The following is a 26,696-nucleotide window of genomic DNA, read 5'->3' as shown; positions in this document are numbered from 1 at the left end:
TACTCCAACAAAGCCACACCCACTCCAACAAAGCCACACCCACTCCAACAAAGTCACACCCACTCCAACAAAGTCACACCCACTCCCAACAAGGCCACACCTCCAAATAGTGCCCGTCTCAGGACCAAGCATCTTTAAATGGCCACAGTGCCTTACTCATTTGATCTCTAATAGGCTCAAACTCACTCTCAAAACTGTCTACGCTGAGAGGGTTCTAATTCACCACTATAAATAGTTATACAAGGTTAATAGAGCAGGAGATAAGTACACAGACATAAGAAAAACCAAAACCCTGAGAGTCTAGCCCCCACCTGAGGCTCCACCCCCGGCTAAAGGCGGGTAAGGAAGGTCTTGGAGATAGACTAGCACCAAGCAGAACCTTTCTCCTGTGCAATTAGATTTAAAGAGCTTAGACTCATCCAAGGCTGTCCTTTGGCAGACTCTGTAGGGAAGGTACCCAAGCATCCTACCTTCTCTTCCTTCCTAACTCTGTGCCCACTCTCCTCCTGCAGAGTGACAAGGTGACCATCGTTGACCACCACTCTGCCACGGAGTCCTTCATCAAGCACATGGAGAATGAGTACCGCTGCAGAGGGGGCTGCCCCGCCGACTGGGTGTGGATTGTGCCTCCCATGTCAGGCAGCATCACCCCTGTCTTCCACCAGGAGATGCTCAACTATAGACTCACCCCGTCCTTTGAATACCAGGTCCTGCCCCACCCTGCCCCAGTCTCCCCTCTCCTCTGAGACCCACCATGCATGGGCCAAGTTTTCCCAACTCCCAAGGGTCATCTTCAAACAGGTCAGTGCAGTGGACCTTGGTGTGCCCAGTAGCCTAAGACATTTATAAAGACAGGAAGTAGGTATTCAGGGAGAGGAAGTATAGATCCAGGAAGAGTTTGACATACACCTGGAATTCCAGAAGTCAGGATGGTTGAGAGAGAAAGATGATGAATTTGCAGCCAGCCTGGGCTATGCATCCAGACCCTATTTCAAACACAGAGTCTGAGGGGAATGGGGCTGAGTGGGAAGGGCTGGTGAGACACTGCAGGGAGGTGTGCCCATTACCTTGTACAGGGACACGTGTGGCCGTCCCTGACTCAATCCCTACCTTGTGGGACTGAAGGTTGGGCAGCCCCAGCCCCAGCCCCAGGGAACCCTGGGTATCTCCCGATGGGACTGGATTTCCCCAGGGCTTTGACTGGTATCTTCACTTCTCTTCCCAGCCTGATCCATGGAACACCCACGTGTGGAAGGGCACCAATGGGACCCCCACAAAGCGGCGAGCCATCGGCTTCAAGAAATTGGCAGAGTAAGTGCCCTGCTCTGAGGGATGGAGGGATCTATTTATGCATAAGCTGGGAGTGCCTGGAGCTGGGCAGGTGCTGTACCCTGTGCCAACTCGGTGATGGGGTTCATCCATCCCACGCCACCAGCACACAGGCACAGACACACACACACACACACACACACACACACACACACTGAATTAAAGAAGACCAGGTTGAACTACATAACAAGACCCTGTCTTCTATAATAGTAGTAGTAGTAATAGTAGTAGTAGTAGTAGTAGTAGTAGTAGTAGTAGTAGTAGTAGTAGTAGTAGTAGTAGTAAAGTTTTACTGAGTCAAATGGAAGATCAAGAAGCTATGGACCAGTGCCCCTGAGGAATCACTTTGAATCGAGAGTCAAGCTGGCATATGTGATGTATGCCACAAGGATGACTTAGTGGGGTCACCAATCTTTTGTCCCGAGAAATGAAACCCCACCCATCCACTTAGTAGGAACCTTTGTTTTTCAGAAGACATTGACACAATCTAAGCTAGCTTGTCTTCTGCCCCCAGATTCTAAAACCTTCATGTGTGGCATCCAGGTATACAGCAGGTACCAACTATACTAGGGACCCCAGAGGCAAGACTCCCGCCCACCCTACAATACCTGGCCTCTTGAACTTGGACCTAGTAGATGTTCCTGTTCTCTCTCCCTCCATCCCTACTTCCCTCCATCTCTGCAACTTCCTGCCAGTAAGAGCTCACCAGTAGCCTCCTTTCCCTACCAGAGTACCCTAAACAGTCAAATTTGGCTACAGTTTCATCCTGCAGACTGGGGAAGAGAAAGGCAGTTGAAAGAAACACGGAAGAAACAATGTTACTAAGTTCAGGGGGGAGACCCTGTGAGTTAATTACACATGCTCTCTGGGTGCCTGCCTTCCAGGGGAGCCTTCCAGACACCTTTCGCTCCTCTCTCTCCCTCCCCCTGAGCTCAAAGCCTTCCTACAGTGTGGGTGGCATCCCTAATTGTATAAAATGACGAACTTAACCTCCAAAAAGCCCCAGGTGGGAAATATCTAGTAATTTGTTTTCTAGATTTCTAGTAAGGGGAGGAATGGAAGTTCAGGTACAGTTAAATCTGTGGTGGGCAGACATTCCTGTCCCTCCCTCTCCTTGCCCCTCCCTTTTTCTTGTCCCTCTCTATCCCATGTCCATCTCCACAACAGTGCAGCCCTAGCTTAAAGTTTTCCCAACTTAGTGTCCAACTCCTCCCAGTTTAGGTACAGCATCTTTAAAAATTCACAATTTCTTTTGAGAGATACATGATATCTATCTAGGTACCCACTAGGTAACCAAGTCCCATGCAGAACCTGGGCTGGATGCATATTGGTAAACAAAGCAATCAGGATCTCCCTTTGTGGCTGTTAAAACCCACAGAAGTCCAACCAGTGAAATGACTCAGAGGGCACTGTTGCCAAGCCTGAGGACCTGAGTCTAAATCCCAAGATCCACCTGACGGAAGGAGAGGACCAATTTGGGAAGGCTGACCTTTGACCTCCATGCCTGGGCTAAGGCAGAATCACATGGCTATTCATGCACACGCAAGAAATACATACGTGACATAAATTCTTTTCTCAAAAAAAATCTCTAAAGACCGTCTAATTCAGGGCCTGGGCATTATTGGTGACATTTTAAGGTTCTCGGGACTAGATACAGCCACTCAACGACATCCAGGTTGCCAACCTTGGACCTGAGAACCTGTTGCATTGAGGAACTAATGTAGAAGTCAATAGGTCTCTGAGCTCTGGGGTGTGGCATGCCTCTAGGGGGTCCCTAAGTCTTAGCATCTCATGTCCCTCCTTCCGTCCCCCATTCTTCTCTCCACCTGCTCCTTTGCAGGGCCGTCAAGTTCTCAGCCAAGCTGATGGGGCAGGCCATGGCCAAGAGGGTCAAGGCGACCATTCTCTACGCCACGGAGACAGGCAAATCACAAGCCTATGCCAAGACCCTGTGTGAGATCTTCAAGCACGCCTTCGATGCCAAGGTGGGCAAGTAGGACCAGCTCCCTAGACCCTCATGGGAAATAAATACACAAATATTTTCCTACAAGAGACCAGACCATGTGAAACCCCTACCCCAGAGCAAAATGTTAGTGGATGAATGAGAGTCCATTGCCCTGGGGGGGTCAGTGTGAGAGACCTAGCTCCGTGGGTCATTTGAGCGCAGGACTTTTCAGAGCTGTTAACTATCGACCTTCATCCACGAATGCCCATTATAACATGGGAAATGATGTATTTCCCAGACATATCTGACCACAGATCCCTTGTTCTCCTGGAGCACCTAAGGAGCCTGGGGTTCCTTAAAGCATATTTTGAGAAATATATAAGTAATGCCAAGACATGGATAACAGTCTCGCCCCACGGTGGGCACCTCAGCCTCGAAGGGCTCAGGTCCTTTGGGACCCTGGAGGCAGGGTTAGAGAAGACTGGACAAGTCTGGTCAGGTACTGCCAGGACAAGTTTGGCTAACCATGGTCAGGGCTCCACTATCATGAAACCTGATCATGTGACCTGGGGATTGGGCACCTGTCTCAGCCAGTAAAACACGCGCCATCCAAGCATGAGATTTGGAGTTTGAATGGCCGGCTCCCAAATGTAAATGGCAGGTGTGTGGTGGCCTGCCTGTAGTCCTAGCACCTGGGAGGTAAGATCTAGTCTCCTTGCAACCATTTCATTGGACCAGGACCCAGGATTCCCATAGCCCTTCAGGGCACAGTGGCCATAGCAAGATAATCATGTCAGCGAAAGGTGTTAGTGTTACCTGCGTGAGCCCACAAAATAGTAAGCATCTAGACCATTGGGCCCCGTGCAAGGAGGCAGATCCAAACTGCTCCCTTCTTCCTCCCCACACCCTCATCTCCTGTCACTTTCTCTCTCCCCATCACGGCTCACCTCTTCTTCCCTCCCCTGTGTCCCTGCCCAGGCAATGTCCATGGAGGAGTATGACATCGTGCACCTGGAGCACGAAGCACTGGTCTTGGTGGTCACCAGCACCTTTGGCAATGGAGACCCCCCTGAGAACGGGGAGGTGAGTGGATGCCCCTGTCCTAACGTGGGGTCCCATCCCCCCAAAGAAAATAGCCAGGCTGGGACCCCTCCCCACTCAGAAGTGAGCCCTCCCCGATCCCCAAAACCAAGACTTTGATTTGATCCAACTTGGGTGAATGGCATGATACTAAGTTTTTTCTATCAGTGTCCCTTGGATAAACGGTCACCTCGGTGGGCTGTGTGTTTTAAGGCACCCGGATTCTGGACGCAGAGCACTACTTTCATACATTGAAGACCACGCTGTGCACTGTGCACTGGGCTGGCGAGTTCACACCTGTGCTTCAAATGGCTACCCCAGCCCCACACACTTGGGTTGAACCTGCAGCTGGGGCATTGCTGCCCACCTCAACCCCTGACATCTATCCATCAGGCACCGGGCTCCTCTTTTACCAGCTACGGCCCCAGACTTCATGCCTACCTTCTAACATGCTCTTCACATTGTTTTGACTTCTAGAAATTCGGCTGTGCTTTAATGGAGATGAGGCACCCCAACTCTGTGCAGGAGGAGAGAAAGTAAGTGAACATCCATGCCTGATGTCATAGGATGCCCTTGGGAACCCTTGACCAGTGTGTCTTGACACCTAGGACTTGTGGGAAGACCGGGACGTGGTGAACAGTCTTTGGAAATAGATTTTTAGCTGGCAGCCCGGGCTCTACCATGGCTAATGTTCTGGTCTCTGACTCAATCGTGCCTCTCCTCTGTGCCTCCAATTCCTTAGTTATCAAGCCAAGATTGTACTATTTACCTGGACCCTTTGAGTGCTGAGAACCTAACCAGAAAAAAAAAATAAAGGTGGGAGAGTCTTTGGAGAGCTTAGTCCCTCCTCTGCCTTTGAAACCCACACTGGACTTCAGTGGGAGCTACTCTGTCCTTAGAACCGCCCCGTCTGACGCTCACTGTGATTGTGCAGCTAAGGTCAAGTTCAAAGGGTAAAAATAAGATACCTGCATTTCATACTCTTGAAGGGGTCAACTCCTGTTCTAAAGGCATTTTAAAGAGCTGGCAAGATGGCTGAGTAGACAGGGGATTGCTTGTCTCTGACCTTGGTAGCTAAGTCCGATCCCCAGGACCCATAGGACAGAAGGAGAAAACCGATTTCCCTCTCAAAGCATTTTACAAGGCAGAAATATCTGTGGTCCAGACCATCTTTGGAAACCTCCAGAACCTTCTGCGGGGTGTTGAACACAGGGCAGGGACATGCTGAACCACCCCTCAAGGAGCCCAACACAGGGTTGCTTCCAAAAGAGCAAATCCTGTGACTTAAGGATGTACGTGCAATGCCATAGCTGACTGCAGTTAGAGGCTGGGTTTCCTCCTGAGAGCACAGGACCAAACCCAGCTTCCGGGTCGCCAGGGATCAGAGCCATGAGCACCTCCTAGGCATTCCCGGCTCCCCACCACCTCGAGCATCTTATCCCTCAATCTCCCCACCTTTCCCCTCTCCATTCATAGCAGCTCCCCCACTCCTGCCTCCTTCAGGGAGAGATAGGGCGCCATCCGTTCTCCGCTCTAGGTACCCGGAACCCTTGCGTTTCTTTCCCCGTAAAGGGCCTTCCCTCTCCCATGTTGACTCTGAAGCCCACAGTCTGGTTGCTGCCCGTGACAGCCAGCACAGGTAGAGAGCATCCATGATGTGTGTGTGTGTGTGTGTGTGTGTGTGCGTGTGTGCGCGCATGTGTGTGCACGCGCGTGTAGGCATGCTGGTGTGTATGCATGCATGTACGTGTGTGAGTGCTAGTGTATGTGCATGCATGAGTGCATGTGTGTGCTTGTGTGTGTGCATGCATGTACATGTATGTGTGCTGGTGTGTGTGCATGCATGAGTGGATTGTGTGTGCTGGTGTGTGTGCAGGCATGAGTACATACATGTTGTGTGTGCTGGTGAGTATGCATGCATGCTGGTATGTGTGCATGCACACACGTGTGTGTGTTAGTGTGTATGAATGCATGAGTGCATGTGTGCGTGCTGGTGTGTGTGTGCATGTGTGTGTGCTGGTGTGTGGGCATGCATGAGTGCATGTGTGTGTGCTGGTGTGTGTGTGCATGCATGAGTGCATGTGTGTGTGCATGCATGCATGCATGTTGTAAATTAGATGATGCACACCCAGTGTTGGAACATCCCTGGCTACATTTGAGTCTCAAAGAGACCTAACCTAGGCTGTGCTACTAACTCAACGACCTTAAGCAAATCCCTTGACCTCTGTGGACTTGGTCTTTCTCACTGAGCAAATGGGAAGACATCTCTGCCATGCCAGTCTCTGGAGGCTGGTGCCGAGGCCAGGGGGGAATTATTAACAACAGGCAAAGCAATGGCAGAAACCTCCAGCCTCATACAGTACACGTGCTGATATTTTTACCCCACAACCATCCACCCTGCCTCCCCCGTTAACCACACAGCCACCCCCCTGGTATGCTGCATGACAGATTTGGAGAAGTGACTCAACGTGAGTCTATTTTGGAGACAGAAAATACACATCCGTGTATTTAGAACCTTGTTAGAACAAAAACTTTGAAAAGCTTCCAGCCCAGAGACGCTCTGCCAGAACGCGGGTGTTCTTTTTTTGTCTCTCTCCTTCCTCTCTCTCTCTCTCTCTCTCTCTCTCCCTCCCTCCCCCTCCTCCCTCCCCCCCCCCTTCTCCTCCCCCTTCCCCCTCTCCTTCTCTCTCTCTTCCTCCCTCTCTCCCTCCCTCTCTCCCTCTCTCTCTTTCTCCTTTTGCATTCTAATGCGTTTCTTGGGATTCTGCCTTAGTTTGGTGGAGGGTGGGATTCGGGAAGAAAAGGATTGTCTGTTTGATGAATATTGGGAATCTTGTTTTAGTCTGCTTTTTTAAGATTTTGTTTTAAATTATTCGAGTGTGGGCATGTGTATGTCTGCCTATGTACAGTACCCATAGAAGCCACAAGGGGGCGTTGGAGCTCTTGGAGCTGGAGTTACAGGTTGTTCTCCACCTCCATGTGGGTGCTGGGAACTGAACTCAGATCCCCTGCCAAAGCGGCAACTGCCAGCCCTTGTTTTTGCTTTGTCTAAAGATGAAAAGTCTTGATGGAAACTGATGTCTGTTTTCAGACTGTTTGAGCCTCTTGCGCTGAGTCTTGGGTCTTGGATATCCTCCTTGGAGACTACGGGGAGACGCTCAGGGAGACACTCAGCCTACGAAGCGCTTATCTAAAAACTGTTGAGACCCTGAGCTCCATCCTCAGAATCCACATTTTAAATAAGCTCGGCTGGGTGTGGTGGGGTCCCCTTTAATCCCAGCACTCGGAAGACAGAGGCCACATTCAAATGTGACCAGGGATGTTCCAACCAACAATGGCCATGCATCTTCTAACATATGCCATGCATGCATGCATGCATGCACACACACCAGCACATACAAATGCACATATACCCACACACATGAACACACATGTGCTTCCACACACGTACACGTGTACCCACAAGCACGTGTACTAGCCCACCCAGTGTCCACTTGTGCCGCAGATCTAAAATTAACTATAAACTAAGATTAAATAATATGAATGTGAAGACATAATGTGACTAGAAAATAAGATATAAACATGCCATCTGTGCCAGAAACAGTTTCCACTTTTCCTGGAAGTGTGGCCTGTGACCTAAAATGTCTAAGAACATCCCTCTGTGGCAGGAGAGTGCTGGGGGGATAGGCCAGCATTGAGGAACTTTCTGTTGACATCTTGTCTGTGCTGGCTGTAAAGTGGCCACATGTGGGCACTGAGCACCTGGAGTGAAATACAACTCCCATAGGCAAGGAGCCAGGTTTTAAACTTTTCATGCAAATGTGCACTGACACAACAGCCTCAACTCTTCTTTCCGGCCATTTATAAATACATGATTTTATGGATCCTTATAGAATGTAGGAGCTACAAATGAGAGGAAATACAAAATATTTGTCTTTCTGGGGTTGGCTCACGCCCATTTTCCTGCAAATGATGTGACTTCATTCTTGTCTGTGGCCGAAAAGTCCCCTGTGAGTGCCTACTATGTGCATCCCACATTTTACCTACTGTGTGCATCTCACATTTTACCTACTGTGCGCATCCTACATTTTACCTACTGTGTATTCCACATTTTATCTACAATGTGCATCCCACATTTTACCAAGTCCTCTCTTCTTGGACACTTAGTTTTTATATTTATTTTAGTTTTATTTGTTATATATTTACGTTTTGGGTTTTTATCTTTTTATATTTATATTATTTAACTTTAGTTTATATGTAATTTTATCTTATTATATGTTATATCTTAAATTTATATTATGTTTTTACATTTATATTAATCTTAGTTTATATTTCATTTTAGTTTATTATAATTAATTTTGGATTAATATGGCCACAGAGAGCAAATGGCTACCATATTGGAGAGTACCAGTCTAGTTTCCAGCTTCTTGGTGAGGTCTAGAGACAGAAATGCTGACTCTCAGGCCCTACCCATCCCTGCTGAACTGGCGTTGCCTCTTATTCTGCATGTTAAAACTTTTGAGAGGCCTGGAGGCCTGGTCTCATGGTCACAGTGTCCTTCCATCCCTCTCCATGGGGCTCCCTGAACTCTGTGGATCTCAGTCTTCTCAAGTCAACAAGACCTGGAGACATTTGAGTTTGCAAGGGTAGTGTCTTGTTAGAGCTTCACTGCTGTGATGAGACACCATGACCAAGGCAACTCTTACAAAGGAAAACATCTCACTGGGGCTGGCTTACTGGTTCAGAGGTTCAGTCCGTTATCGATCGTCACAGCAGGAAGCTTGGTGGCACACAGGCAGACACAGCGCTAGAGAAAGAGCTGAGAGGTCTACATCTTGATCCACAGGTAGCAGAAAGAGACTGTGTGCCACACTGGGTGTAGCTTGAGCATAAGAGGCCTCACATCCCTGCCCCCACAGTGACATGCTTCCTCTAGCAAAGCCACGCCTACTTCAAAGCCACACCCACCTCAACAAGGCCACGCCTCCTAATGCCACTCCCTATGGGCCAACCATTCAAACACACAGGTCTACGGGAGCCATACCTAATCAAACCACTGTACGTGACTATCTTTGTGGTGAATTATGGGTAAGTTGATGAATTCTCTAACAGTTCAAAGGTGTGGTATAATATAATACTAGAGAGAAGGTTCTAGAAGCAGGACCAATAAATTGAAAATCCTGAGTGAGGAGGGAGCTGACCTGAGGAGGGAGCACCAAGAGAATTCACAGCCGCCCATTCCTTTGTCACAGGAGCTACAAGGTCCGATTCAACAGCGTCTCCTCCTATTCTGACTCCCGAAAGTCATCGGGCGACGGACCCGACCTCAGAGACAACTTTGAAAGTACTGGACCCCTGGCCAATGTGAGGTGAGCAAGGGCGCCAGGGACTGAGGTTGAAAAAGGCTCTTAGAGAGCACAGATCATCTGCAAGGTGGTTCTTTGTTCTGGAGAATTCCCACCACCACCACCCCACGATTTTCCTCCCTTCCTCTGGGGCCTCTCCCTCTCTAACACACACTACCTGGTTTCCCACGCCTGAGGACCCTTGTACCCGACAACCTCTGATGCTTCTTCCTCTAACTCCACGCCAGATCCCATCACTAAGGTCTGCCCACTGTGTGCCCTGAAGGGCAGTAGTTTCCAGATGCCACTGTCAGGGCCGCTTTTTCAAGTAGACACGTTTTATACAGAGCGAAGGTCTCTGGAGACACCCCACAATGTTGAAGTAGTGTTTTTCAACTCTGGGTACACATTAAAACCATCTAGGGAGATCCATGCATGACTGTGCACACTTAGAGTCCTGGCACTCGAGAAACTGAGGCAGGAGGATGGCAAGTTCAGGGCCAGCCTGGGCTACATTAGGAGATTCAAACAAAACAAAACCACCTGGGGGTTGGGGGGGAGGGGCTGTTTTCGATCTACCAGTGTAATGCCTAAGCTTGACTTGAAAAGATTCTACAGTCGGTCTAGAACTGGGGGCTGTGCTGACGTCTTTTCTTCTAAGTCCAACCTCTACTGCGAAGTCAGATTTGAAAACTACTCCCCAACCCCATCTCTTCCTAAGCAGAGTCATATTCCATGAGACACTTTGGGGGAGGATGTGTAACAAAGACAAGTGTTTGGGGATTCGATGTGTGTTCAGTTTAGTTAAGTATTTGGAGAGATGAAATAAGGATGTGTAGCCTCGTTCTGGATAACGGTCAAGATAAGGCCGACGCCCTGTCAGTCCACGGTCCAGACCTAGGCATGGATGAGTCTTCTTCATGACTGCTCAGAACCAGGCTCAGGGGGCACAGACACAGAACTCCTAGACTGAAGAACTGCGCCTATGTTTTGTACAGTCTTTCCTGTTTTGTGTGTGTATGTGACATGCGTGTGTGCATCGCATGCAGGCACAAACACTGCAGTGCACACGTAGAGGTTGGAGGGCAGCCTCACATGTGGGACCTCCCTTTCCACCCTGTTCCTGTCTCTTCTCGTGTCTGCATACTCCAAGCTGGCCGACTCACCGAACTTTCTGTCTCTGCCTCTTTTCTGGCTACGGGAATTCTGGGATTATGGACACAGGCTACCAGATTTACGTGGGATTGGGGAAATCCAAAGTCTGGTCCTTATGAATGCTTTGCCCACTGACGGAGCTGTCTCCCCAGCCCAACACTGTATCTTTAAAACAGCTGTAGGCTGGCATTAAAATTGAATAGCAAGTGGGAAGACATCTTCTCCCCCTCCACATCCCTACACGCTGCCTCCCCTAACATCAGCACCCCATACCAATGGACACGGCCACATCTTGACCAGCCGATGGTCTGCATCAGGTCTTGCTTATAACGTGGAACAGCTCTTAGGTTTTGATATCAGAACATGATTTTAGCATTACCTTCATATCCTAGGTAGGCAACATTCCATCCCACCTTGATCCCATCCCCCCACCCACCCAAATAAAACCCTCCCTCCCTCCCACTGGTGGACTTGTATTTAAAGAATTGTACTTGGGAGCATGGCGAGAAGCTCAGTCTGAACAGCTCTTGTCACACGAGCGTGAGAACTTGAGTTCCATCCCTAGCATCTATGTGAAGGGCAGGAGTAGAAGCAGCCATAGGTAGCTGTAACCCCAGCACCAATGAAGAGAGAGACAGGAGGATCCTCAGGTCCCAGTGAGCAGTCCTGCCCCGCCCCCCCCCGCCATACACACACACACACACACCAAAATGCTGTTCAGAGACACCACACTTAAAGTCTGCATCTGTCCTCCACACGCATATGTGCACGCACCAAAAATAATTGTACTTCGTTATTATGGTGATGTTTTAATTTCAGCCATTAAAATATGCAGGTTTTGTTTCCCCCCCCCTCCGCCTTGAAAGCCATAAGGCACCTTCAGCTTTGAAATCATCTGTATCTTTGCTATCTGGCCCTGCAGATGACAACTTAGTCACCTGTTGGTTTCGAGGTTTAAAATAGGAATTTGGGACTCAAAAGTAGCAACCGTCATGGAAAAATGATTCTCCCAGTGACCGTGGGGTGTGGGCCCCTAAGTCTGTCCAGAGTGTTGTCATGAGTCAACTACCTGATCCATGGCTGGTGAGGACAGGAGTCACATGTCGGAGGGAGGTGCTATAGTGAAAAGCCGAGGGGTTGGGGATTTAGCTCAGTGGTAGAGCGCTTGCCTAGCAAGCGCAAGGCCCTGGGTTCGGTCCCCAGCTCCGAAAAAAAAAAAGAAAGAAAGAAAAAAGGAAAAGCCGACAGAGGTTTAGTAGAATTCTTACTGCTGTCCTTCTTAAAGCAAATTAATTTGTCCCAAACGGAACCACTCCGCCAAGCGTCCGTCCAACCACCCATGTTTCCTGCTCATTGCCCTCCTTGCCCTCCCTCCTCAGAAACCACTAGAACTTTCTCTGGAAGCAGCAATCGCTTTTGGAGACCAAGAGAAAGGGGTCTTAAGAGCCCTTGGGGTTGACATCATCCTTCCACAGCAAAGTGTCTTTTCATAGTTCTGAAAGGTAGGAGTTCAGCAAGGGGTGGGTTCCTGCTGGCTTCTCCTACTAGCTTGTCAGTGGCACCATCCTGTTGGAGAGCAGGGGCAGAGAAGGAGAGGAAATTGACTTGATAGGACTCTTACCCAAGCTTGATCCCTAAAGCTCCTATTTCAACATACATTCCCACAGGGGTTCAAGACTCTCGTGAATTTCAAAGTAACGCTAATCAGCCCGTGGTACCAGACCCCCCCCACCTCCCACACCCAGCATTCCCCCTCACAGACCTTCTCTTTTCTTCTGGACAGGTTCTCAGTGTTCGGCCTGGGCTCTCGGGCATACCCCCACTTCTGTGCCTTTGGGCACGCGGTGGACACCCTCCTGGAGGAACTGGGAGGGGAGAGGATTCTGAAGATGAGGGAGGGGGATGAGCTCTGTGGGCAGGAAGAAGCTTTCAGGACCTGGGCCAAGAAAGTCTTCAAGGTATGGGACGCACCGTACCCCAGATAGCGACAAGCTGCCCATGGTGGGGAGGAGGGGGACTCGGTGGTGAGATGGCTCAATGGTAGGCTGCTTGCCTAGTATGGGAAAGGAAGGGAGGTGGGGGAGGGGAGAAAAAGAGGGAAGGAAGAAGGGAGGGGGGAGGAAGAAAGGAGACTATAAGGAAAATGAAGGAAAGGGAGATGGATAGGAAGGGAGGGCTTTTCCCCAGTGCACACAGCTAGGAGAGAGCTTCAGTGAATTTGAGTAACCTCGACACACACATTTCCCCCTCAGAATCCTGGGAGCATTGAGCACCAGCCCTGTGGCTTTTACTCTCTGTCCCGTTCACTACCCTGGGCTCCGTCCTCACCAGCGGAGAAAGAAAGGTCCTGCCCACTTCTGTCATTGAGCTTGTGCAGAAGGGGAAACTTAGGTCCAGGGCTCCGTGGGTTACCAGGGGGAGCTGTGTCTGTAAAACTGTTCCTGTGGAGAGCCGGGATGGTTGTGGGTTCCTTCACATCTGAGAGAGCTGTCTCTCCTCAGCTCATCAGTGAGCCTTGGCGGAGCATCTCCGAGGTTAGGACCCTGAAAAGCTCACGCCAGGCTCTCAAACTCTGGATCCTTTAATACAGTTCCTCAGGTTGTGGTGAACCCCCCAACTGTAAAATTACTCCATTTCTACTTCATAACTGCGATTTTGCTACTGAGTCGTAAGCATGTGACATGTAACATGCGACCCCCAGAGCGGTTGCAACCCACAGGTTGAGAACCATTACTCCTGGTCTCCTGTCCCCACCCCCTGCCTGAGCAGTCACTCATTTCTATGCCTGGAACTTTCCTTCCTGTTCATTTCCTAGGGATGAAAGTCGATACCAAGTGACCTTTCATGACGGACTTCTTTCCCATATTGTAAACTTTTTAGGGTCCATCCACCTGTGTCAGCACCTTATCCCCTTTTTGTGGTCAAATAATATTAAACAATGTGACATTTTGCTTTTCCATTTTTCTGTTGACGACCACGGCAACAGCCAGAAAATAATAAAACGTACATCTGAAAACTTTAAATATCCCTGAAAAGTAGTCCCATGGTTGTAAATATCTGGGTGTCCATTATTTGAGAGGCTGAGGCAGGGTGTCACTGGGGCCCCAGTGTTAAAGACCTTTCTGAACCTGTCTCAGAAAATGTTTACTAATGGTTCTGAGCAGTAACTCTTAGGATTCTGTTTGCTGATAAAGGAGCTTTGACGAAAAAAGGAAACAAAAAAAAATGTGAATCCAGACAGTGTGTGCTGGCTTTATATAATTGTTTTAAACCTTTTGAAGATGAAAGGAAATTCTATTTACTTTCATTTTTAATGCTAAGCCTCTGGGCACGTGGGGTTTAGTAATAAATGTCATCGTGGATGTGGAAGTTAGGCCCTCAAGTCACTACTCAAAATGTAGAGAGACAGATGGGAGGGGCGACAGGTGGGGGGTGTAGACAGGTGGGGGGAGGGGAGTAAGACAGGTGGGGGGGTGTAGACAGGTGGGGAGTAAGACAGGTAGGGGGTGTAGACAGGTGGGGGAGGTTGACCTGTGGGGGGGGGCAGATGAATGGGTGTATGAATAAGTAGGTGGATGGAAGATTAGTTGGAGATGACCAAATGGATGGGTGAGTAGAAAGGTAAATGGGTGGGGGTGTGGATGGATAATGGGTGATGGATGAATGGCAGATGGATGGTGGGTGGATGGATGGATGGATGGTGGATGGATGGATGGATGGATGGGTGGGGGGATGGATGGGTGGGTGGGTGGATGGGTGGATGGATGGATGGATGGATGGATGGATGGATGGATAATGGATGGATGGATGGATGGATGGTTGATTGGATGGATGGATGGATGATGGATGGATAGATGAATGAGTGATGGATGGATGGATGGATGGTTGATTAGATGGTTGGATGGGTGGGTGGATGGATGGGTAGATAGATGGGTGGATGGATGGATGGTGGGTGGATGTATGAATGGATGATGGATGGGTAGATGGATAGATGATATATGGATGGATGAGTATATGGGGGATGGATGGATGGATGTTTGGATGGAAGGATGATTGGATAGATGGATGATGGATGGATATAGATAGATGAATGGATGGTTGGATGAATGATGGATGGATGGATGGAAGAAAGGGTTGATAGGTAGATGGACAGATAACTAGGTAGATGAAAGGGTGGGTAGGTTGATGGATGAGTGAATGGATTTGTGGGTGGGTGGTGAAAGGAAGGATGGGTCTCTAGATTAATGGATGGAGAGTGGGAGAAGGGAATGGGAAGAGAAGAGAGAAAGAGAAAGAGGAAGAGGAAGGGAGACTTCCATGCCATGACTTGGAGCTCCTGGGGAGGAACTACCTAGCACAACTGATCTAACATCTAGGATAACTCTCTGTGGGCCGCAGGCAGCCTGTGATGTGTTCTGCGTGGGGGACGACGTCAACATCGAGAAGGCGAACAACTCCCTCATTAGCAACGACCGAAGCTGGAAGAGGAACAAGTTCCGCCTCACGTATGTGGCGGAAGCTCCAGATCTGACCCAAGGTACCCAACTCGTCCTTTGAGACACCTTTGTCATCTTGGGGAGGGTGGGGCTGGAGAGCTCCCCTCAGGGGTGTGTGGGGACAGTAGCTGTGTCACTCTGGTCCTCCTTTCAGAGAGGCCCTTGGCACATGCAGGCCACACTTCTGTCCCCACAGGCAGGGGACTGTGCCCCTCTGCATCCTCACCTCTGTTGCAGTCACTTTGGCGTTTGGTTCAGGGTCTGTAACCACCTCACCTGGCCCCATGAATACCCGCCCCTTTCTTTCATCCCCTCCACTCCAGAGGAAGCTCTGAAGAGGGGTCTGGGGAAATGGCTCGGTTGTTAATGTATCGGGTTCGCAGACACCAAGACCAAGAGTTCAGTTCCCCTGAACCCATGAAAGAGACAGCCATGATTGGGTCATGCTTGTAGTCCCAACACTGGGGAAGAGGGGGCAAAAGAATCTTGGGGCTCACCAGCCTGCCGGCCTAGCCAGTAGCTGGCTGAGAGGCCCTGTCTCAAAAGATCCGCTTGCACAGCACCTAAGCACTCACAACCTGGGTTGTTTTCTGGGTTATACACACACACCTACACACAAGCCCCCGTGCACACACCATTACACATTTACACGTATGCACACACACATACCCAAAGCTGGGGAGGCTTTATGGACCGTTAACCCCCCTCCTTTCACCACCACCATTATTTCTCTCCCCACAGGTCTTTCCAATGTTCACAAAAAACGAGTCTCGTCCGCTCGACTCCTCAGCCGCCAAAACCTGCAAAGCCCTAAGTCCAGGTAGGTTTGCCCAGCATCAATCCCCTCTGGGGAGGCTCCCGACTGCCACCCATAGCCAGGAAGGGGAACTCAGACCCCAGAGACCACAGCAGTGTGCTGCAGTTCCCCTCATCCCCAGGTCCCAGGACCCCTGCCTTGCTTTCCCTGTGCCCCCACAGAGACAGGGACAGAGGAGAGGCAGACAAAGAAAACGGGCTTTGGGGTGATCTCAGCATGGGGTCGCCCGTGAGTCTCAAATGTTCTCTTCGGGCAGCTTCTCCAACAGAAAGTGCTTAGCCCAAGTATTTTCTTAATGTGGGTTATTTTTATCTAGAGCAGTGGATCTCAAACTGTGGGCTGTGACTCCTTTGGGCGGGGGTGGGGGGAGGGGTGGGGGTGTCCAATGACCCCCTTCACAGAAGTCACCTTGGATCGCTGGAAAACACAAATGTGTTCATTATGGTTCATAACAGTAGCAAATTTTCAGTTACAAGGTAGCAACAAAAATAATTTTATGGTTGGGGAGGAGGGGGTCACCACAACTCCAGGAACTTACAGGGTCTCCGTGTTAGCAAGGCTGAGAACTGCTGCTCTAGAGGGCTGGGAAAGAAGCCATCTGCACTGTGAATTAGCAATGGGTGCTCAAAAACAAAGTACTGTAACACATGACTTGCACACATTGCAACATGCTTAGGGAGAGTGGAGGACAGCCTCTGGGTGGGCATTCTCATTTCCCACCTTGTTTGAGAGAGGGTCTCTTTACAGCCACATAAGCCAGGAGATATGGCCCTGGGGGCTTTTGTAGAACCTTCTGTCTCTTCCTACTGGGATGCATTCAGATACGTGTCCTCTGCATTTGACTTTGAGGTCGTTCAGCGTGTGTGTGTGTGTGTGTGTGTGTGTGTGTGTGTGAGAGAGAGAGAGAGAGAGAGAGAGAGAGAGAGAGAGAGAGAGAGACAGAGAGACAGAAAGAGAGAGGAGAGTGTATGAGAGAAAGAGAAAGAAGAGTGTGTGCATGTATGTGTGAGAGAGGAGAGAGAGAGAGTGTGTGTGTGTGTGAGAGAGAGAGAGACAGAGACAGACAGAGACAGACAGAGAGACAGAGAGAGAGGAGAGTGTGTGTATGAGAGAGAGAGAGAAGAGTGTGTGCATGTATGTGTGAGAGAGGAGAGAGAGAGAGAGAGAGAGAGAGAGAGAGAGAGAGAGAGAGAGAGAGAGTGTATGTGTGCGCGCGCACTAAGTGCAGGACTTGCCAAGGCCGGAAAAGAGTGCCAGTTCCCTGTAAACTGGAGTTAAAGGTGATTTGTGAGCCACCACATGGGTGCTAGGAACTAAACCTGGGTCTTCTCTGATGGCCACCAGTGCTCTTTAACCACTGTGCCATCTCTCCAGCCTTTCATCTGGCTTATAAAGCTCTGAACTCTTAGGCTTGTACGGTAAATGCTTTTACCCGCTAGCCATCTCCCCAGCCCTGGAAATTATCTTATTACCCAACAAAGGCAAACTTTGTAATATCTGGCCAAACACTTTGCTATCTGACATAAAGTGTGTTTGTCTTAGCACGTTTGAGGTGATGGCTTTAGTTTTATGTGATGCTGGTCTTGAGCCTGTAGCACTAATCAAGTTCTGGATCACTGAACTGTATTTTAAGTCTTAGCACTTGGCATAAAATCCAGTTAGCCCTATTCAGCGACACCCAAAACAAATTCACTTCTTCCTAATGAGAGATTTGGATGGCCAAGGACACTGTCCTTTGGGTCCCAGAGCCTCTAAGCTGTTCCCCTTAATATATGAATTCCTGAGCTTTGGAATTTAATCACGGGGTTCTCACTGCCCGCTGGAAATAACACTCTCAGACCCTACCACCAGCAGCAGAGTTGCATGATCCCCACCAACATCAGTGCTAAACCAGTTACTGCCATTGCCAGTCTGAACAGGACATGCTAATATCACTGTCCTCAGAGCCAACCCACTCAACCCTTTAAACCCGTGTTCTCCTTGGGTCCAGGCTGATCTCACCCAGACTGGCCGCCCGTCTGCATCTCTCACTTTTCAAGTCTCTGCACTCAATCCCTCTCAGGAATTTTTTTCCCATTTTTTTTCAGTTATAACTCAGGTAGATCTTTTAAATTCTTTTTCAAAGCCCTAGGCACTAACCCCAACAAACAAATTGGGTCTGTATGGCTTTGGCAAAGTCACTGGGGAGACGGTGGGGAGCTGGAGAGAGATGGCTCAGTGGTTAAAAGCATTGGCTGCTCTGGCAGAGGGCCTCGTTTCTGTTCCCAGCATCCATGCAATTTTCTCTCACTAGATTCCAGTTCTAAAGAGATTTGGCTCCCCCTTCTGGCCTCCATGGGCAGCAGCAGTAACCATAGACAAACTATATATATATATATATATATATATATATATATATATATATATATATGTATATATATATATATATATATATATATATATATATATATGTGTATGTATATATATGTGTATGTATATATATGTGTGTGTGTGTGTGTGTGTATATATATATATATATATATATATATATATATATTGGAAATGCTGGCATCAAGTTTGCACACCCATATCTAGTATACTCTGTCTTCCACACACCGAGCTGAGCCCCCTAGGCAGTTTCCCGCTCACACCAGCCACACCAGCAAAGGCCACAGTTTATTATAACACGTTATGCTGTGTTATAACACATATATTATAACGTGTCTCGCGTGTTAGATATGAGAAGTGACTCTGAGAAAATGCCAGTGACTTTCCCAAGGTCACGCTGACCTGGTTATCTGGCCGCCGCTCCAAAGGACTCCACAGATGGCCTCCATCCCATTTGCCAGACTGCTGTGACCATTGCAAAGGAGCCTCCTGAAGTTGCTGGCACAGTACAAGATCCAGTGACACTCCTTGTTCCTCCCAGGTTCCTCGTGTCACCTGCGAATTTGGCACGCATGCTTCCTGCATGCCCTTCTAAGCCTTTGATTATGAGAGGTCAATAGGACAGAGCCCCGAGCCTCTTGAACTGTCTCTCAAAGACTCTCAGGCATTAATGGAATATATTAGGCGTCTTAGAACAATTAAATGCAGCACCGGGTGCAATAGGGACATCTGATAGAGAAGGGACTGTTGGAAGAGAGGTTTTAAGCTTTCTGAGGAGCCATGGATAATGAAAAGTCAGTGTGTGGTGAGTCCTCCCTGGATCATGGTTCTTAGACAGCAAGGAAACCAGCAAATGGCCTTCAAATCTGCCCCCCGTCCACTGCCAGGAGGGACCTGACTCTCGCAAAACATTATTAACAAAGGAATAGTCCAAGCAACATTAGGAGCGGGAACTGAGTTAAAATGGTTGTGAATTGGCAGAGAAAGGAACAAAGTGTGCCTATCTCTTTAAGGTAATGCCACCTTGCAGCCTGGAACAGTAGCCCAGTGGTTAAGAGCCCTGGCTGTTCTTCCAAAGTTTGATGCCCAGCACCTATATAGTGGCTCGCAACTGCAGATAACTCTGGTTCCAGGGGATCTGGTACCCTCTTCTGACATCTGAGGGCAAGCATGTGGTGCATCAGTGTAATTTTTTGAGTGGAAAAGGTGTAACTCACCCACCTGCCCAGATCAAGGCCAAAGCAATGGCTCTCTGGCCTGGGGAACCATAAACAAGACCTCACAGATTTTTCCCACTAACAATCCCTAATCGCAAGCAAAGTGCCAAGAGGGAAGTAAATGGCCTTTGGCAGGTGACCCTCCCAGAGCGACCCTGCCCAGCATCCTGCCCGGAAATGAATCTTGTGGTACAGGCAACAGTAATTAGGAAAAACAATCTGTACAAGCGGTGTGATGGGGTGAATGTGGGCAGAGTAGACATAGAAAGTTCTAGAAGTCAGGAAGAGAGAGAATGAAGGACTGAGATGAACTGCTGAGAAGAGTGGACTTCAGAAAAGAAAGGGGATGCCTAGGAAAGGAAGAACTAACTCATGGGCATGTGTTATGTGCCCTGTGCGTATGTGTGTGCATATGTATGCATGTGTGCATGTGTGTTTGTTTGTATGTATGTGTATATGTGTGCATGTGTGTGCCTGGGTATGCATTGTGTTCATGTGTATGTATGTACATGTTCGTATCTCTGTGCATGTGTACATGTGTGCATGTGTGTAGCTATGTGTACCTTGTGTGCATGTATGTGCACGTGTGTTCATATGTATCTGTGTACATGTTTATACCTGTGTGCATGTGCACGTGCACATGTGTACATGCATGTGCTTGTATGCACATGTGTGTGCATGTGTGTACATATATGTATAGAGACCCTAGGTGACAGATAGAATCCCCCTCAATCATTCTCAGCTTACTTTTTGCCATAGGCTCTCACTGAACCTGGAGAGCATTGATTCAACCAAACAGCTGATCGGTGAGCCCAGGCACCTTCCTCTCCAGCTGTAGGATTACAGATGCACACTTCCTCACCCAGCTTTTCACTTCCGAGTGGGAATTGAACTCAGGCCCTCTGCTTTCATGGCAAGCACACTTATTCCTGTATATCTACCCATCCTAAGAACCCTGCTTTTTGTTTTCGGTTTTTAATAAGGGTAGCCCAAAAATTCACTTTAAAATGTTAATTGAAGCAGATGAGCTCTCGGCTTCTCAGCCTGCAGTGCTTTCTGTAGATCAAAGGGGATTCTCTGAAATCTTTGCCAGACGGGTCATGGAGAGGTCCCTAGGAGATCACACAGGTCATGAAGAGGTTCCCTAGGGGATCACACAGGTCATGAAGAGGTCCCTGGGGTCACTCAGGTCATGAAGAGGTCTCTAAGGGATCACACAGGTCATGGAGAGGTCCCTGGGGTCACTCAGGTCATAAAGAGGTCTCTAGAGGATCACACAGGTCATGAAGAGGTCCCTAGGGGATCACACAGGTCATGGAGAGGTCCCTGGGATCACACAGGTCATGAAGAGGTCCCTAGGGGATCACACAGGTCATGAAGAGGTCCCTGGGGTCACTCAGGTCATAAAGAGGTCTCTAGGGGATCACACAGGTCATGGAGAGGTCCCTGGGGTCACTCAGGTCATAAAGAGGTCTCTGGAGGATCACACAGGTCATGGAGAGGTCCCTGGGGTCACTCAGGTCATAAAGAGGTCTCTAGAGGATCACACAGGTCGTGGAGAGGTCCCTGGGGTCACACAGGTCATGGAGAGGTCTCTGGGGTCATACAGGTCATGGAGAGGTCCCTGGGGTCATACAGGTCATGGAGAGGTCCCTGAGATCAGACAGATCATGAAGAGGTCCCTGGGAGATCACACAGGTCATGAAGAGGTCTCTGGGATCCAGCCATCACCCCTCTCAAACTGCAGTCATGTTCTGGCATGGTGGTGCATACCTTTAATTTTAGTACCCCAGAATGCTGAGGCGAGAGGAGTGTTACATCCTGATCACCCTAGCATGTACCGCTCATCCAGAGACATCATGAGTTTGAAGGGAGCTTGGGCAACATAGAAAGGCACTGCTAATGTAAAATGCGAAAGGACAAAGAGCATGCTAGCCTAGCATGCTGCCTCTTTTTCTACACTACGCTGTTGCCGTCCCTCCCTCTAGATCACCCTGAGCAGGGCTGTTTGTGTGCTGAGTCCTCGTTATGTTCAAATATCAGCCCACAGAACAGCCACCTTCGCCCGCTGTCTCCCTCGAGCCACCCACTGCTGCCACACATCCCCTCCTATGACCCCTCAGTGAGAATAAGACATCCTGCCCTTCTCTCCCATCCCCCTCCCCCAGAGCCTAAAGCTCTATGTATATGTATTGATGGCCTTGTTGAGGGCGGCTAGCTGGTGACTCTCATTACCCTCCCGGTAGAATGGAGCAATTGGATAGTTGGATTTTTCTATTTAACGTGGGGCATTAGGCAATTGTTGTCAAACCTGTGAGCCAATATGAACCACTGTAATGTCTGCCTGTCTGTCTTTGAATCTCTGTATGTGTCTATGTGAGAGTGTGTGTGTGTGTGTGTGTGTGTGTGTGTATTTGTACACGTAAATAACACTCCTGTATCTAAAAGAAATGAGATAGACCCAGGACAGGCTGTGAGGAGAGAGAAATTACAAGCCCTGAATCGACTGCTTCCCAAATTGCCCTTCTCCCCCACCGCTTCTCAATGGACCATATGGGTTGTGGTTCACACCTATAATCTTAGCACTTGGCACGCTGGAAGCAAGAGTTCAAAGCCAGTCTGGGCTACGTAATGAGCTCCAGGCCAGCCTGAGCGACCATGTGAGACCCCCTCTCTGTGAAGGGGCGGGGTGAAGAAGGAAGTGAATGAATGAAGAAAGGGAAAGAAAAATTCTCTATCCCAAAGCTATGAACATTTAAAACTGCAGCTGAATCGGGGGTGGCCGGGGAGACTCAACATCATAGCAAAACATTGAGGATTGAGGTTACCCAGAAATGCCCAGCTAGTCACTTGTAAAGTCATCTCGTGCAAATTCCCAGATGTTGTGGCACCTGGACCCACCTTCCGGTCACCTGGACACACCTTCCATGCACCTGTTGGCCACATCCTGTCCCCTCCTTTATTGCTGGATCACAGGCAGGAACATGGGGCTTTGGGGGAAGCAATTGAGTGTCAGCCAGGTCAGCGAGGGGTTGAGGTTTTTGGCCTTCCCGTTGGCAACAAGTTCCAGGAAGAAAATGCAAATTGCTTTGAATGCCTTTCACGGACTTTAACTGTGCCTGAGCAGCCGGCTCTTGAATTAGAGGCCTTGCAGCGCCCCCTGCTGGTTGGTTTCTTCTGCTACACTCTCCCTGTCACCACAGTGACGTGTGATGTCTTTGCTCCCAGGAACCAAAGGCTGATCAGAGCTAGAGAGATGCTGTAACTGACAAACTCAGTATCCCAGAGAGTACAAGACCCTCTTGGGAGAGGAAAGGGACGTCCTGAACCCTAGGAACACACAGTAAAGCCTCCTAGGCTGTCCACCATATCACAAACAGGGTGTCAATCTTCAAGAAATGGCTTCCCGCTCTCCCAACCCCACTTACACACGGAGATTTGTGCCAGTTTAGCTATTTTTAATATCGGTGGCTATTCGTAGCACAAAGGGGCTCTTGGTTGTGCCAAAAACCTCCCTAAATAGCAAGTGCTTTTGGTCTATTCAAGTGTGATTTACATGGGGAGAACACGAGCTTCTCCCTCCGCTGAGACCAGTTGGCAAGGAGGGAAGAATGTGAGGTCTGGAGAGCCATGGCAGCCTGTGGCTCAGAGTACAGACTCACCCAAGTACAGACTCATCAAGGCATAGGCTTACCCAGGTGCAGGCTCACCCAGGTGCAGGTTCACCCAGGTGCAGGTTCACCAGGTGCAGGCTCACCCAGGTGCAGGTTCACCAGGTGCAGGCTCACCCAGGTGCAGGTTCACCAGGTGCAGGCCCCCAGGTGCAGGCTCACCCAGGTGCAGGCTCACCCAGGTGCAGGCTCACCCAGGTGCAGGCTCATCCAGGTGCAGGCTCACCCAGGTTCAGAGTTGCCCAAGAACAGACTGGCTTGGTTGCAGACTACCATTGTTAACCCCTACCTAGATCTACATATGTTATATAAAATGAAATCAATCTGCCCCAGGACAATTTTATTCATTTTCTTCTTTTTACCTGTATACCTGTTCACGTGTACAGGGCTCACATACGCATGTAAGCCTGCATGCCCACGGAAGCCCCAGGTTAATGCTGGAACTCTTTCTGCCTTATTCTGTGAGGCAGGATCTCTCCATCAAACCCAGAGCTCTCCCTGAGACTCTTGCTAGGTGGTTTGCTCCAGAGATCCCATGTCCCACTTCCTGAAGCTAAAATGGATGAGGGACCACCGTGCCCACCTCGTACTCAGTGCGTTTAGGGCGTGTAAAGCTTGCACTCTTATTTCCAAAGCAAACACTTTAACTACTGAGCCATCTCCCCAGAGGTGGGGAAGGAGCCCCTGGACCTGGAGTCACAGATGGTTGTGAGCCACCCTGTGGTTGCTGGGAATTAAAATCAGGACCTCTGGAAGAATAGCCAGTGCTCTTAACCGCTGAGCCATCTCTCCAGCCCCAGCCTTAAAACTTTTTAATGGTCACACTTAGAGTATCTTACTTAAGAAGATACTCTAGTTAACTAGTAATTAATTACTTGGGGCAGATGGGAACTGGTTTCACCTGTAGTACAAATTGAGCTCTAGATAAAAGGACTGTCTGAGACCTAACAGACAAGGGGCTGCCTGTGCTCACAAGCAAGGGCTACAGCTCCAGCCCCCTCTTTACTTTGCTTTTGTATTATGTGGCAGGCTCTTCCTAGCCTGCTCAGTCTGGTCTTGAACTCAGTAGCCATATATCTGGAATACTCCTGCCTCAGCCTTCTTGGTGACTATCGATTAAAGACCTCTACTGAGAACCAGCAAAAAAACAAAAATTTATAGCGTCTTACTCTGTAGCCTTGGCTATCCTGGAACTCTCTTGAGACCAGTCTGGACTCAAGCTCACAAAGATCTGCCTGCCTCTGCCTCCTGAGTGTCGGAATCAAAGGCATACATTACTATACCTGGCCAAAAATGGAATTTGCTCATGCCTATAACTGTTGAGCCCATTTGTATGTCTGTGCACCACTCACATGCCTGGAACCAGAGCTCAGAATTGGGCATCTGACCCCCTGGAACTGGAGTTGAAGATACCCATGAGCCATCACGTGGGTGCTGGGCACCAAGCCTAGAACAGCCAGTGCTCTTAACCACTGAGCCAACACTCCCCAGCCCCAAGAATTCCTTCTTTTGGTTTAAGTTTTATTTGATTGTATGTGTGTGGATGTTTTACCTGCATGTGTGTCTGTGTACTGTGTACATGCAGTACCCAGAAGAGGGAATCCTAGTCCCTTGGAACTGAAGTGACAGGGGATTGGGAGCTGCCACTCCAGTACTGGGAATTGAACCTGGGTCCTCTGCCAGAGCAGCAGGAGCTCTTAACCACTGAGCCATCTCACTGAGCCATCGCTCCAGTTCCAGGGATTCGTTCTTGAAGCAGCTGGTTCACATGGGCCTCCTGAACTTGTAACACACAAACCCAAGCAGGTGTGATGTGGTACACAGATTATTCCTAGAGTCCCTCACTCCCACACATCTATACACAAGAGACTCTGAGCCTCTGGCGGGCCCTTCCTTCTACTACAAATGGGCAGTGCTTGCAAAAGAGAGCAGAGGGCCAGCAGGAGGGCTCAGTTTTTAAAGGTGCTTGCTGCCAAACCTGACAGCCTGAGTTCAATCCCTGAGACCAACAAAGTAGAAACAAAGAACTGAGCCACTTAAGTTGTCCGCTACCCATGCACCAGGGAAAGCACATGCCACTGTCACCACTATGTGCATGCGTGTATACACACGTTAAATACAAGAGCATGGAATTCTATGAGAGATGATAAATAGAGCATAGAGCTTCATGAATCAGAGACGTCCTGCTTGTGACTACAGTGAGCGGCTCGTTCCTGAGAGCGCCATGATGGATACAAAGGACATGGCTAGCAGTTAGTTAACTTGAAACCCTGAAGGACTTAGGACAAACCTATGTGCCAGTCCCCATCATGGGGATAAAGTCACAGCCGTAGTAGATAAATGCCTTGTGTCATCCTGTTCCTATTATCCTAGAATCGTCACTAGTCACAGAAGTAAGGAAGTAAGGGATACCGTAATGAGAGCAGGGGAGGGGCAGGAAGATATGGGGGACAGATATATCTCAGATACAAGCAGGTTGTGGCTGGGCTCGGGGCTTGGGAGATGAGAAGGGACCAGTGCAGAAAACTGAGCTGGGAGCATCAAAGAGGTCATGAGAACTTGGGGACCAGCCCCAAGATAGGCGAGTCATCCCAAGTGTGATGTCCCTGGCCCAGGACCTGGCTGTTGGCTCTGTGATGGGGAACTGACTGTCAAGCTTGGCAGAAGCTACAGGGTGAGTGATGGGCTTGCACCTCAGCAGACCAGAGCCAGGGATCATGGAAGGAAGGGTGTGCTGCAGCCTAGAGAGACAGACCAGGGGCAAAGGAGAGACGGAGCCGTGGTCTTTGTCCCACGCTCCCCCTCGTTCCCTGCAGCCGATCGACCATCTTCGTGCGTCTCCACACCAACGGGAATCAGGAGCTGCAGTACCAGCCAGGGGACCACCTGGGTGTCTTCCCCGGCAACCACGAGGACCTCGTGAATGCACTCATTGAACGGCTGGAGGATGCACCGCCCGCCAACCACGTGGTGAAGGTGGAGATGCTGGAGGAGAGGAACACTGCTCTGGGTGAGGCTTCCGGCTGCACTGCTTAGAAAGGCGTCAGCCCCGAGTGGGCAGGGGCTGCTGGGCATGATTGGCCTATCTGTGAGGGCTTCCTACCTCACTCCTGCCAATAAATGTGTCAACAATAGCCTCCTTCCCTCCTTCCCTTCCTTCTTTCTTTCCCCTTCTCTTTCCCCTTTCTCTCCTTGCTTCTGTTTTTTATCTCCCTCCTCCTCCTTCTCCCTCCTTCCTCTCCCCTCCCTCCTCCCTCTTTCTCCCTCCCTTCTT

General features: G+C 49.4%; 1 protein-coding gene across 1 annotated transcript in view; it reads left to right on the top strand.

Moving 5' to 3' along the window:
- Nos1 (nitric oxide synthase 1) overlaps positions 1-26,696 on the top strand; it is a 111,130-nt gene that overhangs the window by 65,103 nt on the left and 19,331 nt on the right. The window contains exons 12-22 of the mRNA XM_032886874.1: positions 513-707; positions 1,226-1,311; positions 3,170-3,314; positions 4,253-4,357; positions 4,832-4,890; positions 5,892-5,993; positions 9,607-9,723; positions 12,638-12,812; positions 15,253-15,391; positions 16,092-16,170; positions 26,239-26,432. Coding sequence (XP_032742765.1) covers positions 513-707; positions 1,226-1,311; positions 3,170-3,314; positions 4,253-4,357; positions 4,832-4,890; positions 5,892-5,993; positions 9,607-9,723; positions 12,638-12,812; positions 15,253-15,391; positions 16,092-16,170; positions 26,239-26,432 — 1,396 coding nt within the window. The remainder of the gene's footprint in view (positions 1-512; positions 708-1,225; positions 1,312-3,169; positions 3,315-4,252; positions 4,358-4,831; positions 4,891-5,891; positions 5,994-9,606; positions 9,724-12,637; positions 12,813-15,252; positions 15,392-16,091; positions 16,171-26,238; positions 26,433-26,696) is intronic.

Source organism: Rattus rattus, chromosome 16 (assembly GCF_011064425.1).
Source record: "Rattus rattus isolate New Zealand chromosome 16, Rrattus_CSIRO_v1, whole genome shotgun sequence".
In the NCBI taxonomy this organism is placed as follows: domain Eukaryota; kingdom Metazoa; phylum Chordata; class Mammalia; order Rodentia; family Muridae; genus Rattus; species Rattus rattus.
This window is presented reverse-complemented; position numbering and strand designations above follow the sequence as displayed.